This window comes from Cnephaeus nilssonii (assembly GCF_951640355.1).
Source record: "Cnephaeus nilssonii genome assembly, chromosome: X".
Lineage (NCBI taxonomy): Eukaryota > Metazoa > Chordata > Mammalia > Chiroptera > Vespertilionidae > Cnephaeus > Cnephaeus nilssonii.
In genome coordinates this window covers 19,927,066-19,942,758 of record NC_137071.1, presented here as the reverse complement: position 1 = coordinate 19,942,758, position 15,693 = coordinate 19,927,066, and the positions used below count along the sequence as shown (strand labels likewise).

The window sequence follows — 15,693 nt, the reverse complement described above, 5'->3', positions numbered from 1 at the left end:
AATACCCACACCAAGACACATCATAATTACAAGGGCAATTGTTAATGACAAAGAGAGAATCTTAAAGGCTGCAAAAGAGAGACAGAGAGTTACCTACAAAGGATCCCCCATCAGATTATCAAATGATTTCTCAACAGAAACAACATCAAGCTAGAAGGGAATGGAAGGAAGTATACAAAGTGATGCAAAGCAAAGGACTAAGTCCAAGAATACTCTATCCAGCAAGACTATCAATCAAAATTGAAGGGGAAATCAGGAGCTTCACAGACAAAGCTAAGGGAGTTTATCACTACTAAGCCAGCAGTGCAAGAAATGCTAAAGGGAGTGCTGTAAAAAGAAGAAATAGAAAGGGATGAACACAGGCATAAAGTACAGAAATGGCTATAAACAAGTACCTATCAATAATATCATTAAACATAAATGGAATAAATACTCCAATCAAAAAACATCGAGTGAATGAATGGATAAGAAAACATGACCCATATATATGTTGTCTATAGGAGACCCATCTCAGAACAAGGGACTCACACAGACTGAAAGTGAAGGGATGGAAAAATACCTATCAGGCAAATGGAAATGGAAAAAAAAAATCTGGGGTAGCAATACTTATATCTGACAAAATAGACCTCAAAGTGAAGACCATAACAAGAGACAAGAAAGGTCATTTCATAATTCTAAAGCAGGGGTCCTCAAACGGCGGCCCGTGGGCCACATGCGACCCGCTGAGGACATTAATCCAGCCCGCCAAGTGTTTTTGCCGCCGCTTCCTGTCCTGCTTAGCAACCGACTTAGCAGTGTGCATAGGAATTTGTTCATAGTTTTTTTTTAAACTATAGTCCAGCCCTCCAATGGTCTGAGGGACAGTGAACTGGCCCCCTGTTTAAAAAGTTTGAGGAACCCTGTTCTAAAGGGATTGATACAACAAGAGGATATAACTCTGGTAAATTTTATGCACTCAATGCAGGAGCACCCAAATACATTAAAAAAAAAACCTTCTGGAAGATATCAGGGGAGAGTTTGACAGCAATACAATCATAATAGGAGACTGTAGTACCATATTAACATCACTGGATAAATCCTCTGGACAAAAAATTAGCAAAGAAACATCAATCCTAAATGACCTACTAGATCAGATGGACTTAATCAACATCTTTAGAACATTCCACCCCAAAACTACAAAATATACATTCTTCTCCAGTGCACATGGGACATTTTCAAAGGTAGACCACATATTGGGACACAGGCAAAGTCTTTCCAAATTCAAGAGGATTGAAATCATATCAAGCATCTTCTCAGATCACAATGACATAAAATCAGAAATCAACTACAATAAAATCAATCACAAAAATTCAAACACTTAGAGGCTGAATAGCATACTATTAAACAATGTGTGGCTTACCAAAGAGCTAAAAAAAATCATAGAAACAAATGACAATGGAAACACAATACAAAATCTTTGGGACACAGTGAAAGCAATCCTGAGAGGGAAGTTGATAGCATTACAAGCCTACCCCCCCCCCAAAAAAAAAAAAAACAAAAAAAAACAAAAAAAAAAAAAAAACAAGAAAAACTGGTAAAAAACAAAAAACAAAAACAAAACCAAAAACATATAACTCTGCAACTTGAAGAATTCTAAAGACAGCAACAAGAAAAGCACAGTGTGAGCAAACGGAAGGAAATAATAAACATCAGAGCACAAATAAATGACATAGAGGTAAAAAACAAAAACAAACAAAAAAACAATAATACAAAAGATCAATGAAACCAAGAGAGTGTTCTTTGAAAGGATAAACAAGATTGATGAACCTCTAGACAAGCTCACCAAGAAGCAAAGAGAGAGGACCCAAATAAACAAAATCAGAAACCAAAGAGGTTAAATAACAACAGACTCCACAGAAATACGAAGAATCATAAAAAATACTATGAACAACTCTACTCCAACAAACTGGTCACCTAGAAGAAATGCACATATTCTTAAAAAAAAATACGGCCTTCCAAAACCCAACCAGGAGGTATAAAAAAAATCTGAATAGACCAATAACTATGGAGGAAATTGAAGCAGTAATCAATAAACTTCCAACAAACCAAAGCCCTAGACTAGACGGCTTCACAGGGGAGTTTTATCAAACATTCAAAGAAGAAATAAAACCTATTTCCCTCAGACTATTTCTAAAAATTCAAGAGGAAGGAGCACTTCCGAGCTCTTTCTACAAAGCCAGCATTACCCTAATCCCAAAACCAGATAATGACAATACAAAGAAAGATAATTACAGGCCAATATCCCTCATGAACATAGATGCTAATATCCTCAACAAAATTCTAGAAAATTGAATCTAGCATTACATTAGAAAGATCATACACCATGACCAAGTGGTATTTATTCCAGGGATGCAAGGATGGTACAATATCCGCAAATCAATAAATGTGACACACCACATAAACAAACAGAGAAAAAAAAAACATATAATCATATCCATTAATGAAGAAAAAGCATTTGACAAAATTCAACACCCTTTCTTGATAAAAACTCTCAGCAAGGTGGGAATAGAAGGATCATACCTCAACATAATAAAAGCCATTTATGACAAACCCACAGCCAACATCATACTCAATGGGCAAAAACTAAACCATTTCCCCTAAGAACGGGAACAAGACAAGGATGCCCACTCTCACCACTCCTGCTTGACATAGTACTGGAAGTACTAGCTATTGTGATCAGACAAGAAGAAGAAATAAAAGGCATCTAAATTGGAAAAGAAGAAGTAAAACTGTTCTTATTTGCAGATGACATGATATTGTATATAGAAAACCTCAAAGACTCCATAAAAAAACTACTAAATAAATGAATTCGGCAATGTAGCAGGATACAGAATTAACACCCAGAATTCTATGGCTTTTCTATACACCAATAATGAACTCACAGAAAGAGAAATTTTAAAAGTAATCCCATTTACCATTGTAACAAAAAAAATTAAGATACCTAGGAATGAACTTAACCAAGGAGACAAAGGACCTGTACTCAGAAAATTTCTGGATGCTGAAAAAAGAGATAGAGGAAGACATGAACAAATGGAAGAATATACTATGTTCATGGATTGGTAGAATTAACATCATTAAAATGTCCATACTACCCAAAGCAATCTATAAATTCAACACAATCTCCATTAAAATACCAACAGCATACTTCAAAGACCTAGAACAAATTCTCCAAAAATTCATCTAGAATAAAAAAAGGATGCCCACTCTCACCACTCCTGCTTGACATAGTACTGGAAGTACTAGCTATTGTGATCAGACAAGAAGAAGAAATAAATAAAAGGCATTTAAATTGGAAAAGTTTAGTTGCAGCAATCTTGAGAAAGAAGAATAATGTTGGAGGGATCACAATACCAGATATCAAGCTATACTACAAAGCCACTGTTCTCAAGACTGCCTGATACTAGCACAAGAACAGACATATAGACCAGTGGAACAGATCAGAGAACCCAGAAATCAACACAAGCCATTATGCTCAATTAATATTTGACAAAGGAGACAAGAGCACACAATGGAGACAAGACAGTCTTTTTAATAAAAGGTTTTGGGAAATCTGGACAGATACTTGCAAAAAAAAAAAAAAAAGAAAAGAAAAGAAAAAAGAAAAGAAAAGAAAAGAAAAGAAAAGAAAAGAAAAACTAGACCACAAACTTACACCATTCACAAAAAGAAACTCAAAATGGATAAAGGACTTAAACGTAAGATGGGAAATCATAAAAATCTTAGAAGAACACATAGACAGCAAAATAGCAGACATTTGTTGTAGCAATGTCTTTACCAATACAGCTCCTAGGGCAATGGAAACTAAAGAGAAACTAAACACATTGGGACTACATCAAAATAAAAAGCTTCTGCAAAACAAAAGAAACCATCAACAAAACAACAATAAAGCCCACAGCATGGGAGAAAATATTTGCCGATGTTATCTCTGATAAGGGTTTAATCTCCAACATTTACAGGGAACTCATGCAACTTAACAAAAGGAAGATAACCAATCCAATCAAAATATTGGCCAAAGGACCTAAATAGACACTTTTTGAAAGAGGACATACAGAAGGCCAGGAGACATATGAAAACATGCTCAAAGTCACTAATCATCCTAGAGATGCAAATCAAAACAACAATGAGGTACCATCTCACACCTGTCAGAATGTCTATCATCAACAAATCAACAAAAGACAAGTGCTGGAGAGGATTCGCAGAAAAAGGAATTCTCTTTCACTGCTGGTGGGAATGCAGACTGGTGCAGGCACTGTGGAAAACAGTATGACGTTTCCTCAAAAATTAGAAATGGAACTGCTATTTGACCCAGTAATACCACTTCTTGGAATATATCCCAAGAAAACAGAAACACCAATCAGAAAGGATATATGCATTCCTATGTTCATATCAGCATAATTTACAATAGCTAAGATTTGGAAACAGCCTAAATGCCTATCAGCACATGAATGGATTTAAAAACCATGGTACATCTACATAATGGAATACTAAGCTGCTGTAAAAAATAAGGAATTGTTACCATTTGCCACAGCATGGATAGAACTGGACAGCATTATGCTAAGCAAAATAAGCCAGTCAGTGAAAGATAAATACCACATGATCTCTCTCATTTATGGATAAGAAAGAACATTATCAACTGTTGAACAAAAATAGACAGAGGTAAAGAAGCATTGAACAGACTGTCAAACTACAGCGGGAAGGTAGAGGAGGTTTGGAGGGGGGTAAGAGGTCAACTGAAAGACTTGTATGTATTCATATAAGCACAACCAACAGACACAAGACACTGAGGAGGAGGTGAGGGCAAGTGCGGGGGGGGGAGGTAGGGGACACTTGGGGAAGTCAAAGCGGGGGGCGGGAAGGAGACATATGTACTACTATTTGTAATACCTTAAACAATAAAACAAACTTGCTTTAAACTATGATGTAGATTTTTTTAATGAACAAAACAATTCAATGCCTAATAAAATTAAACTTTTATTGGCATAAAAATATAAAATACAATTTAAAAATGGTAAGATATGTACACATATAATACCTTAATAAAAAAAATTGAAAAAAAAATAAAAAAAATAAAAAAAATATAATAAAAACAACAAACAAACCTTCTCATAAACAAACATAAAACCATGCTTCTCCTACCTTTGCTTTCTCTATATTGACGCTTTTACATGGAAGAACTCAATAAATGTTTGTTCAGTTGACTTGTCTATAAAACTTCAGATGCAGAAAATAAATAAATTCATACTAGCAACTCCAGCCAAATATATAATTTTTAGATTTTTTGAAAAGCAATATTTAAAATTTTTTATTATATAATTAATTTTTGGCTTGTATGACGTTTGATTTCTGATAGGAAGAGAGAGGGAGAGGGAGTCATGGTAAAGATTATGGGTTTGATGAGGAGTCATTGGAGGCTTTTGAGTGGAGGAGTATTATTATCTGATATTTTCCCCTTAAATTAACCTAGATAGAAATTATGCATTTAAATTATGGGTTATATTTGGGTTCCTTCAGTTATTGAACAAAAATGCATTGGTACCTAACATGTGCCAGGCACAGGTTTAAGCTCTGGAAACCCAATAGAAAGCAAGACAGATAACATATCTGGACTCAAGATCTAGCCTAGTGATGTAGAGAGACTAGTAGATGTATAATTTAATGTCAGTTATATGTGCCATGAAGAAAAATAAAGAATACAGGGAGTGGAGAATAATTGGGGCTACTGTTTAAGAGTGGCAGAGAAGGCTCCTTTGAGGTGAGAAGGAAGTGAGGGAACCAGCCATATAGGTGTCTTGTAGAAAATAATATTTTTGGCAGAGGAAACAGCAAGTGCTTTTCTTGAAGCAAGAGTATGCTTGGCATACTCCAGAAGTGTAAAGAGGCTAATGAGGCTGAAATATTATGAACTTAGAAAAGATGAAGAAAATATAAGATTATAATTGTGGGCAGCATACAGCTAAGTCATACAGAGTTTTTTTGGTCATGGTAAAGATTATGGGTTTGATGAGGAGTCATTGGAGGCTTTTGAGTGGAGGAGTATTATTATCTGATTTTTTTAAAATCTCTTTGGTTGTTGTGTGGAGAATTAACTGGGAAATGGGCACAACTGGAAGCAGGAGGATCATTTAGATAGCTGTTGTAATAATCCAGGTGAGCTATAATGATAGTTTATATCAGAGCTATAGCAAGGATGTAACAAGAAGTGCACTAGCCCTAGCTGGTTTGGCTCAGTGGATAGAGCATTGGCCTGCAAACTGAAAGGTCCTGGTACAATTCCCAGTCAGGGCACATGCCCGGGTTGCTCGATCCCCAGTGTGGGGTGTGCAGGAGGCAGCTGGTCAGTGATTTTTTCTCATTGATATTTATTTTTTTTTCAATATTAAAAAATTTTAGTAAATATTTCCTCAAATAATTTTTTTAATTAAACTCACTTAGAATCCCACCACCCAGGAGTAATCAATATTAATATTTTTTTCTCTTTCTTTTTTTATTGTTTAAAGTATTACATATGTCTCCTTTTTCCCCCTGATTGACTCCCTGCCACTCCTGCCCCCCAGAAAAAGCCCCCACTGCCCCAGTGTCTGTGCCATCATTGATATTTCTATCTCCCTCTCCCTCTCTCTTCCTATCAGAAATCAATAAAAATATATTTTAAAAAAAAGAAGAGCACTAATTCTGGACATGTTCTGGAAGTAGAGGCAACAGGATTGTCCAACAATTTGAATACTAGAGTTTATAAAAGAAAGCTTAAGGATGATTCCAAGGTTGTCAGCCTGAAAAGCTATTAATTAATATGTCATTTACAGAAATGAGACAAACCAAGGGAAGTGAAGATAATGGGATAGAGATAGAGTACAAAATTTGGTTAGGCCATGTTAAGTTTGAGATGCTCATACGACGTCCAAGTTGGATTTGTGAGTCTAGAGTTCATAGTTGGGAATGGGGCTGGATATATAACTTTGGGAGTCATTGTCATATCAAGGGTATTTATAATCATACGAACAAATAGAGGAGTGTGAATGGAGAAAGAAAGAAGTGTCAAACTCAGCTAGAGCACTCCAACATTAAGAGAATAATAGGAGGAAGATTCAGCAAAGGAGGTTGAGAGGCTGTAAACAAGAGGGTGGAAGTAAAACCTAAAGAGTGCAGGTTATAGAAGTCAAATGAAGAAAGAGTTTTGAGATGGAAGGAGGGATCAGCTGTATCAATAGGACTATGCATTACCCACTGAATTTAGGTATGTTGAAACCACTGGGCTTCAGGGCTGATGACTTTGAAAAGTCAATAATTAAGAATTACAAGACCATTTTTTTTTTACTTCTGAGCCTTTTGAGTTTTCCTTTTTATCTTTCCCTAGATAGCCAATTCATCTCTAATTTCATGTAAATTTTCAATATTACAGAACATAAAAGACAACTTGCAACAAATCTCAGGTCGGATTGACATCATTCACAATAAGAAGACAGCAGCATTGCAGAGTGCCACACCTGCAGAAAGGGCAGAGCTCCAGGAAACTCTCTCATGGCTGGATTTCCAATGGGAAAGAATTAACAAAATGTACAAGGACCGCCAAGGGTAGGTGACAGTTTTATTTTACTAAGTGATTATATCTGTTTTCAGGGAACTCTAAAATTCATTTCAATGTTCTTCATGGGGAAAAAAAAAAGAAGTGGGAGGAAGAGAGAAATATCACTATCACTGGAAAAAATGTAAGTGGAGTGAGAATGATGATTAGTTCATACTAATGGGTTGAATTCCAGAAATTATTCCATACTGAAGTTAGCATTATTTCGGAGCACTATATTATCTGCTAAAATTCTGGTAGTGTCAAAACAAGTTTGGTCATTTAATTGAGTTGGTGTAAATAACTGTATAATATAAAGTATATATCTTTGGTCAAATTTGTATCCTATATATTAATGTATTTGATACTTAGGTTAATATGTTTGAAATATAAGCTATCAAGAAAAAGTTGATTTTCATTTATTGTTTCTGTTTTGAAGGCATTATTTTATGTTTTGAAGCCCCCCTACACACACTTATTTTTTTGCTGCCAGGAATTTGTGAGGTTGATTTAAAATAACTTTTTAGTGCTTACCTTAATCAAAATACCTAGCTTTTGACAAATAATTTCAAATTCATAAGTATTCTTTAGCCTCACATAACAAGAAGTTAAGAGTGTTGTTTTTCCCTTTCAGTTTTAGGTTAAAAGTAATAAAGTTATAATGGCTTTAAAACAGTTTGTTTGAAATTTGTAGTCTCAAGACAGTATTCCTTAATATTCTAAGATGAAATAAAATAATTTTCTAAAGTTATAGGGCACCTCCTCAATATCTCACATCTACCGGCTTTTAACCACTCATACTTCTATTTTATTATTTATTTGTTTGTTCATTTATTTATCCATCCCCTCATACTTCTATTTTAGTTCTTCATGTACTACAATAAGTTCCTAAATTGATATTACTAGTAGAAATCTTGGTTATCTCCAATGAACATCCCTACTTTGTTTCCAATTATCTTTCATCCAGAGTTGTTTTCTTAAGTATAAGAACTTCAGTATTATAATCTCACTAGAGGCCCGGTGCATGAAATTCATGCAGGGGGGTGGTGTCCCTCAGCCTGGCCTGCACCCTCTCCAATCTGGGACCCCTTGGGGGGTGTCCGACTGCCGGTTTAGGACATCCCTCCCATAATCTGGGACTGCTGGCTCCTAACTGCTTGCCTGCCTGCCTGCCTGCCTGATTGCCCCTAACTGCTCCCTGCCAGCCTGATTGACACCTAACTTCTCCCCTGCTGGCCAGTTTACCCCCAACTGCCCTCCCCTGCCGGCCATCTTGTGGTGGCCATCTTGTGACAACATGGGGGCGGCCATCTTGTGATGATGTGAGGGCGTTGCGTGAGGGCGTGAGGGCGTGAGGGCCATCTAGGCTTTTATTAGCATAGATTTCCCTTAGAATAAGTCCAGACTCATTAATTTGGCATATGAGCCCTCACATGACTGCTGCTCATCTGGTCAGCTTCACTCTTTATTAGTTCCTGGCCACACTGCAACCTCTCCAAGTTCGGCCCTAGCAATATTAGCTTGATTTGAAGGTTTCAAATGTTTTGTGCCCCTATGTCTTATTTGTTCTTCAGGTCTCACTGAGATGTTATTTCCTTCTTAAGATCTTAAAACTATTAGTTGATTATAAAGTCTAGAGATGTATATTGTTTAAACATTTAATGTAATATAATATCAATATATAATTTGTGTATTTGCAAACATCGCCAGACTCACTAGCTCCAAAGTCACCTACTTCTAGAAGTTATAACGTAGTAATCAGGTGGTAGTTGTTTTTTACTTCTCTGCCTTGTGTACAAGCTCCTTAAAAACAAGAACTATGTTTTATTTTGTGTGATCAACTTAATACTACAGAGTACAAAGTGGATGTTCAATATGTCTGGACTCAAGCCTCCCAGAAACATGAGAATGTGTCTCTGTGGATGGTCTAATAGTTTTATTTCAACTTGATGGAAAACAGCTAATTCCAATCAGTCTTAATAAAAATGAAAGAAACTCAGCAACCCTGTATATATATTGCCAAAGGAAAACTTATATGCCACCGTGGTGCGCCTTCTCTCAATATCCCACAATGAGTCATTATGAACCTCTATGAGCTACTCCAATGAGTTTCATCATCCTCTTTTTGGTTGCTCATTCCACTGTTGGGATGTTCTTATCTCTGTTGTCTTCTCTCAGATAGTGTTTTTTCTCAGCCACCCAGGCCACCGATATCATCTCCCAAGAATCTTAAGGGGGTTCTTGGATAGCCATTGTTTACTGTGCTTCTATAAGCACCTACCGCTTTGCACTAAAACAGTGATGAAACATTTTGCAGTTTCTCCCCTACTTTATTTATGACCTCTTTGGCCAGTGAACTAGGCATTCCCTTTTCACAGGGCCATATGGATGTCTCCTTTTAGTTCACCTTCAACCATAGACTTTAAAAGAGGGAGAAGCATTAATTCCATTCCACAGAGAAGATAAACTGAAATCTCACCCCAAATAGGAGGCTTTTCATATGTCCAGCAAAGAATAGAATGTTTCTATCTCATTGGACTCACTTTTTTCATATCCAAAGACTAGAAGAGTATCTTATGTTTAGTCTAATTGGCCTTCTCTAGGAATTGGTCAGGAACCTTTAACGTTCTTATGCTTTTTGGTCTATTCTCAGGTAAATTTGTTGAAGTCATTGCTTGTAAGCACAGGCTGTAGAATCCAGATTGTTTTTGGAATCCAGGCTTTCTGCTGAATATCTCTGTGACCTACAATAAGTTCCTTGACTTTTATACTTCACAATTCCCTTATCTATAAAATGGGAAAAATGTGTTTTCTAAACCATGTTTTTTATAAGGACTAAATGACATAATGCGTATAGTGTGCTTGGCAGATTGCTTATACATGATAATGCCTCAATTAAGCTTGGCAAGTTTGATTATGAAAATGATGGTCTTATGGCTCTGATCATCTTCATATCTGTTAATTTATTCTGATATTCTTTCACATTTTCATGAGAACCACAGGAAGATTAATTAAATTCAGTCCCTGCTTTGAAGAACCTCCAGTCCTGGAGAGAAAATGGACAGTCAGTAAAATACAGGTTGATAGATTCCAGCTATGTTAGATGGTGAGAAAAAATATTCCTGAGGAGTAGAATAGGAACATCTGATTCAGAGTCAGGAATAAAGCAAGGTCTATGAACCACTCAAGGTTCTGATTTACAACTAATAGGACGTGACTATGGTTAACTTAGGTAGATTTATATAACATATTAGAGGGATATCAGGTAGCTCATGGAATCAGTTGAAAGGCCTGAAAGCCAGGTTAAAAATGAGTAGAAACTATCAAGGAAGACTGGGCTAGGCATTCAGAAATACAAGCCACCAAATGAATCTTAATTGTGAACTGCTGCCATGGCCATGATTCCCTGGTGCACCCAGAGGTATCATTGCCCCTGAATATTGTTTGCTACTATCACTACAAAAAGTCTCTGAATTATTATTTCTTTTTGTGTAACCAACTTCAGAATTAAGGTTTCTGACAAAATCATTAATAAGGCAAGGAATGGATTTAAAAAAAATTTAATGTTGACATAATTGCAGGTGTCCCCTTTTCCCCGTCCTTTGCCCACTTCTACCAAACCCTGCCTCCTCCTCTCTTGGCCTTCACCAAATTAATGTTTGTGTTCATGGGGTATGCATATATGTTCCTTAGCTAATCCCTTTTCCTTCTTTATCTAGTCACCCCCACCAGTCTTTGTAGGCCATGTATTCTTTGTTACAACTACTCAACTCTGCTGTTGTAGGGTGAAAGAAACCTTAGATAATATATAATGAATGGTCATGGTTTATTCTAATAAAACTTTATTTACAAAGACAGGTGGTGGGCCAGATTTTACTGTGGGACATAAGTTACAGACTCCTTTTATCAGACAAGTGTAGGTCATATAACTTTAGCTTCTAACTGTCAGGGGTCAGGGAAAATAAATAGCTGGAATTTGGGCTCCATTGTCATGGTAGTCAGGGACTTGTCTCCCACCAAGGCCCATAGAATGGTAGATCATTGAATCCTCAGAAAGATTAGAAATTAGACATACATAAATAGACAAATGTTTCCTATAGCTTTATGTTGGGCTCTCAACAAAAATCCACTGGATTTTTAAAAAAAAATTAAATTTTTTTATTGTTGAGAGTATTACAAATGCTGCTCTTTATTTTTCCAAATTGCCCCCCTCCACCCAGCTTCCACACCAGCCCAGGCCTTCACTACCTTATTGTCTGTGTCCATGGGCAATGCATATTATGCATATAAATTCTTTGGTTAATCTCTGCCCCCCCCCAACCTCCCTTCCCTCTGAGATTCATCACTCTGTTCCATGCTTCCATGCCTCTGGATCTATTTTGTTTGTCAGTTTATTTTGTTCATTCGATTCAATTTATAAGTGAGATCATGTGGTACTTGTCTTTCTCTGTCTTGCTTACTTTGCTTAGCATAATAATCTCCAGGTCACCTCATGCTCTCTTTTTATAGCTGTATAGTATTCCATTGTGTATGGTATAAGGAGATGATCTAGTTTCATTTTTTTGCATGTATTTGTCCAGTTTTCAAAACACCATTTATTGAGAAACTGTATTGACTCCATTGTATGTTCTTTCTTCCTTTGTCAAATATTAATAGACCATAAAGATGTGGGTTGATTTCTGGGATCTCTGTTCTGCTCCATTTATCTATATGCCTGTTCTTATGTCAGTACCAGGCTGTTTTGATTACAGTGGCTTTGTAGTATAGTCTGATATATCTGGTATTGTGATTCCTCTAACTTTGTTCTTCCTTCTCAAGATTGCTGTGGCTATTCAGGGTCTTCTTTGGTTCCATAAAAAATTTTGGAATATTTGTTCTAGATCTGTGAAATATGTTGTTGGTACTATAATAGGAATTGCATTTAATCTATAGATTGCTTTAGGTACTATGGACATTTTAAAGATGTTAATTCTTCCAATCCATAAACACGGTATATGCTTCCACTTATTTGTATCTTCCTCTATTTCTTTTTAAATGTCCTGTAGTTTTCCTAGTACAGGTCTTTTACTTCCTTGGTTAAGTTAATTCCAAGAAATGTTTTTGTTGTTGTTGCAATGGTAAATGGGATTGTAGTTTTTTGTTTGTTTGTTTTTGTTTTTTAGTTTCTTTTTCTGATAGTTCTTTATTGGTGTATAAAAATGCCATCAATTTATATATGTTGATTTTGTATTCTACTACATTGCCAAATTCATTTATTAAATCTAGATGATTTTTGGTTGAGTCTTTAGTTTTCCTATGTACAATAGAATGTCATCTGCAAATGATGGCAATTATTCCTTTCCAATTGCATAATCATGCAATAAAACCTTGGGACAGAATGTGTCATTCTGTTTTGCCAGTGGTTCTCAGGAAAATTTAAAAGACTACCATTGCTTGGGGCTCAATGCAAGCCATTCTTATTTTATTAGTCTGAGGGTGGCAGTGGTTTATAATCATTGGGGACATTTGAGAACCACTAGATAATGCGATGCAAACAGTCTTAAAAGGTCTACATGCAGTTCAGCCAACCATGCCCTATATTTTTTTAAAGCAATCACCTTTCACAGTCTGAAGAATTCTGGCCTTTGGTCCTAGATTATCTGGACAATTGCCTGAATTCATCAGTCCTCTTAGCTAGAACAGCATAGTAACTATTACTTATATCTAAAGACTGTTATGCTATCATTTCCATGAAAAAGTACTGTGCAGCTTTAGTAGTAGTAGTAGTAGTAGTAGTAGTAGTAGTAGTAGTAGTATTTTATTTTTTGGCTAGGGCCTCTGGCCATTAATTGGGGAAGGGATAGGGTGAGGAACAAGGGGCGCAAGGAATAGCGGAGGCCTGAGACCAGTACCAGACCCTACCCTCCACGCTGGTCATAGTCATTGAAGCAACAGCAGCACGCGCAGCACCTGGCCTCTGGTGGCCTCCATCTTCAGGCTGCCTGCACAGGTGGGGGCCCTGTTACATTGTTCACCATAGCAGCAGGTGGAGATGAGCTGGTAGGTGACAAGATCTTCAGGGCAGCCACACAGAGTGGACAGTATGCAGCCTTTGTTGATGACCAGGGCAAGGACAGGGATCATTCCTTACCCTGTGAAGCATTCCTCATCATTGCCACAGGTCATGGGGATGCCAGTGCAGTCTGAGGAGTTGGTTAGATCATAAAAAAGAGTCCTTGGTGCCTGTCATGACCGGGCACAGAGCCATCACCAGGAGCAGTAGCCATCTGAGGACCATGGTGCCCTGGCAGTGGGCCTCCCAGAACTGCTGAATGACACTCCGCATGCCCACAAGACTGTTGTCCCTGTTTTTGCCCTCTCAGAGTCAGCACTTAGAGTGCCTTTGGTTCACAAAGTCCCGTTTCCCTCTCAGGAGCTTCTTTGTGACCAAAGCTGTCAAGTCCCAGCGTTTCAGCAGCTTCCCTGAGACAGAGACAGCCAGTAGCTGTTGCCCGACAAGAGTCTTTGTGGAGCAGAATGGGGTGACCTCACTGACCCCTCAGGGTTCCACTGTCCACTCTAGGGGTGAGGTCATTGATAGGAGAGGGGTGTCACAATCTAAATGGCAGGTTGGCCTGCTGACCTGCCAGGGAGTGAGGGCATTGCCACCCCACGTAAGTAAGAACCCTGAGCTATCCTGGCCACTCAGTCATAGGCTCTGCTGGGTGCTGGGAGCTGCTTCTACCCAGTGCCCATGGTGAGCCCATTTCTCAGATGGGCAAACCAAGGCTCAGAAGGAGAAAGTGACATGTTCAAAGCCTTAGAGTAGGCTGCATTCCCACCTGCTGTGAAATTGTTAATAAGCCAATTTAAGGTTAAGCCAAAATACCTTTAGCAAGTAAGAAGGTATTGAAATTTCTTCATATATAATACATGAATGATAGTATGTTAGTCAGCTATCACCATAATATGGTGATACAAATCACCCCAAAACTCAACTTAAATTTATTCTCATGCTCATGGAACTTTAAGTTGCCTATAGTTTAGCTGACATATGCTAAGTTTGACTGGGCAGCTGCTTTAATCTGTGGGTTAGCTGAGCTAGGCTCCAGGATGTGTGTTAAGGTCTGCTACATGTATCTTCATTCTGGGCCTAAGATGAAGGGTCAGTGGCATGCTCTTCTCATGATTGATCACCAGGGTATGAATCAAGCCTAACCTCACAAGAGCACTTACAGCTTGTGTTCATGTCAAGTCCACTCACAGTCTATTGGCCAAATCATGTCTGACATTCATAGAATGGAGAACTAGTACCTTTCTACAGTAGAAGGGAGAGAAGAATCTGTATTTGCTGAAAAATAATCCCAACTATTATAGACAGTTAATCATTTACTATTAAATGATTTTTATAGCTGGAAAATACCTTAGTGATTTTGTTCTGCTTCATTATTTTACAGGATAGACTAAGTCATAAAGATGTTAAGTGACTTACCCAAGCACACACTGCATGTCATATTTCTATTTTACCAAAATATTGAGTTCGATTAAGTTTGCATAGTTTGCTCACAACAAGTTAAAAATATGAGAAAATGCATTAAACTCTTGGCATTCATAAGGCATAGGTTCTGAGACCATCATTAATCAACAAATTCATGAATGCCATAACAGCAAAACTCATCTGTATTAATTTCATAATGTAAAGCAGACATTCTTTAGGAGAAAGCAAGAAGGAGAATGAAAAGCCAGATTGATTTGTGATTACTCACTACCAAAAGACATGCTTCCATGCATTGTCTTTCAGCATATAGAATTTCAACATGTGTCTCAGTAAAATTACAAATAATCAAAATAAAAGTGGCTCCTTTCCATGGGAACACAGATACTGAATACAGTAAACATTAAATCCATGAATTACCATGTATATGGTAGCTATACATATATGAAAGATAAATATTTAACTTTATGGGACATTAATTTTGTTGCTAAATTCTTTTTTTCATCTATTTCTTGGTGAATTACTCAGTGGAAATAAAAGATACCTTCAGGAAACATTAAAATGAAGAGAGAATTAACATAAGACAACCCTAGTATTAGAAATATGAACTCTTTCCATC

The 15,693-nt window shown here is 37.1% G+C and overlaps 1 protein-coding gene across 2 annotated transcripts in view; it reads left to right on the top strand.

The window, feature by feature from the left end:
• Positions 1-15,693, top strand: part of DMD (dystrophin) — a 2,362,317-nt gene that overhangs the window by 1,019,505 nt on the left and 1,327,119 nt on the right. For both annotated transcript variants that reach the window (XM_079764882.1, XM_079764883.1), the window contains exon 43: positions 7,439-7,611. In XM_079764882.1, the coding sequence (XP_079621008.1) occupies positions 7,439-7,611 (173 nt within the window). The remainder of the gene's footprint in view (positions 1-7,438; positions 7,612-15,693) is intronic.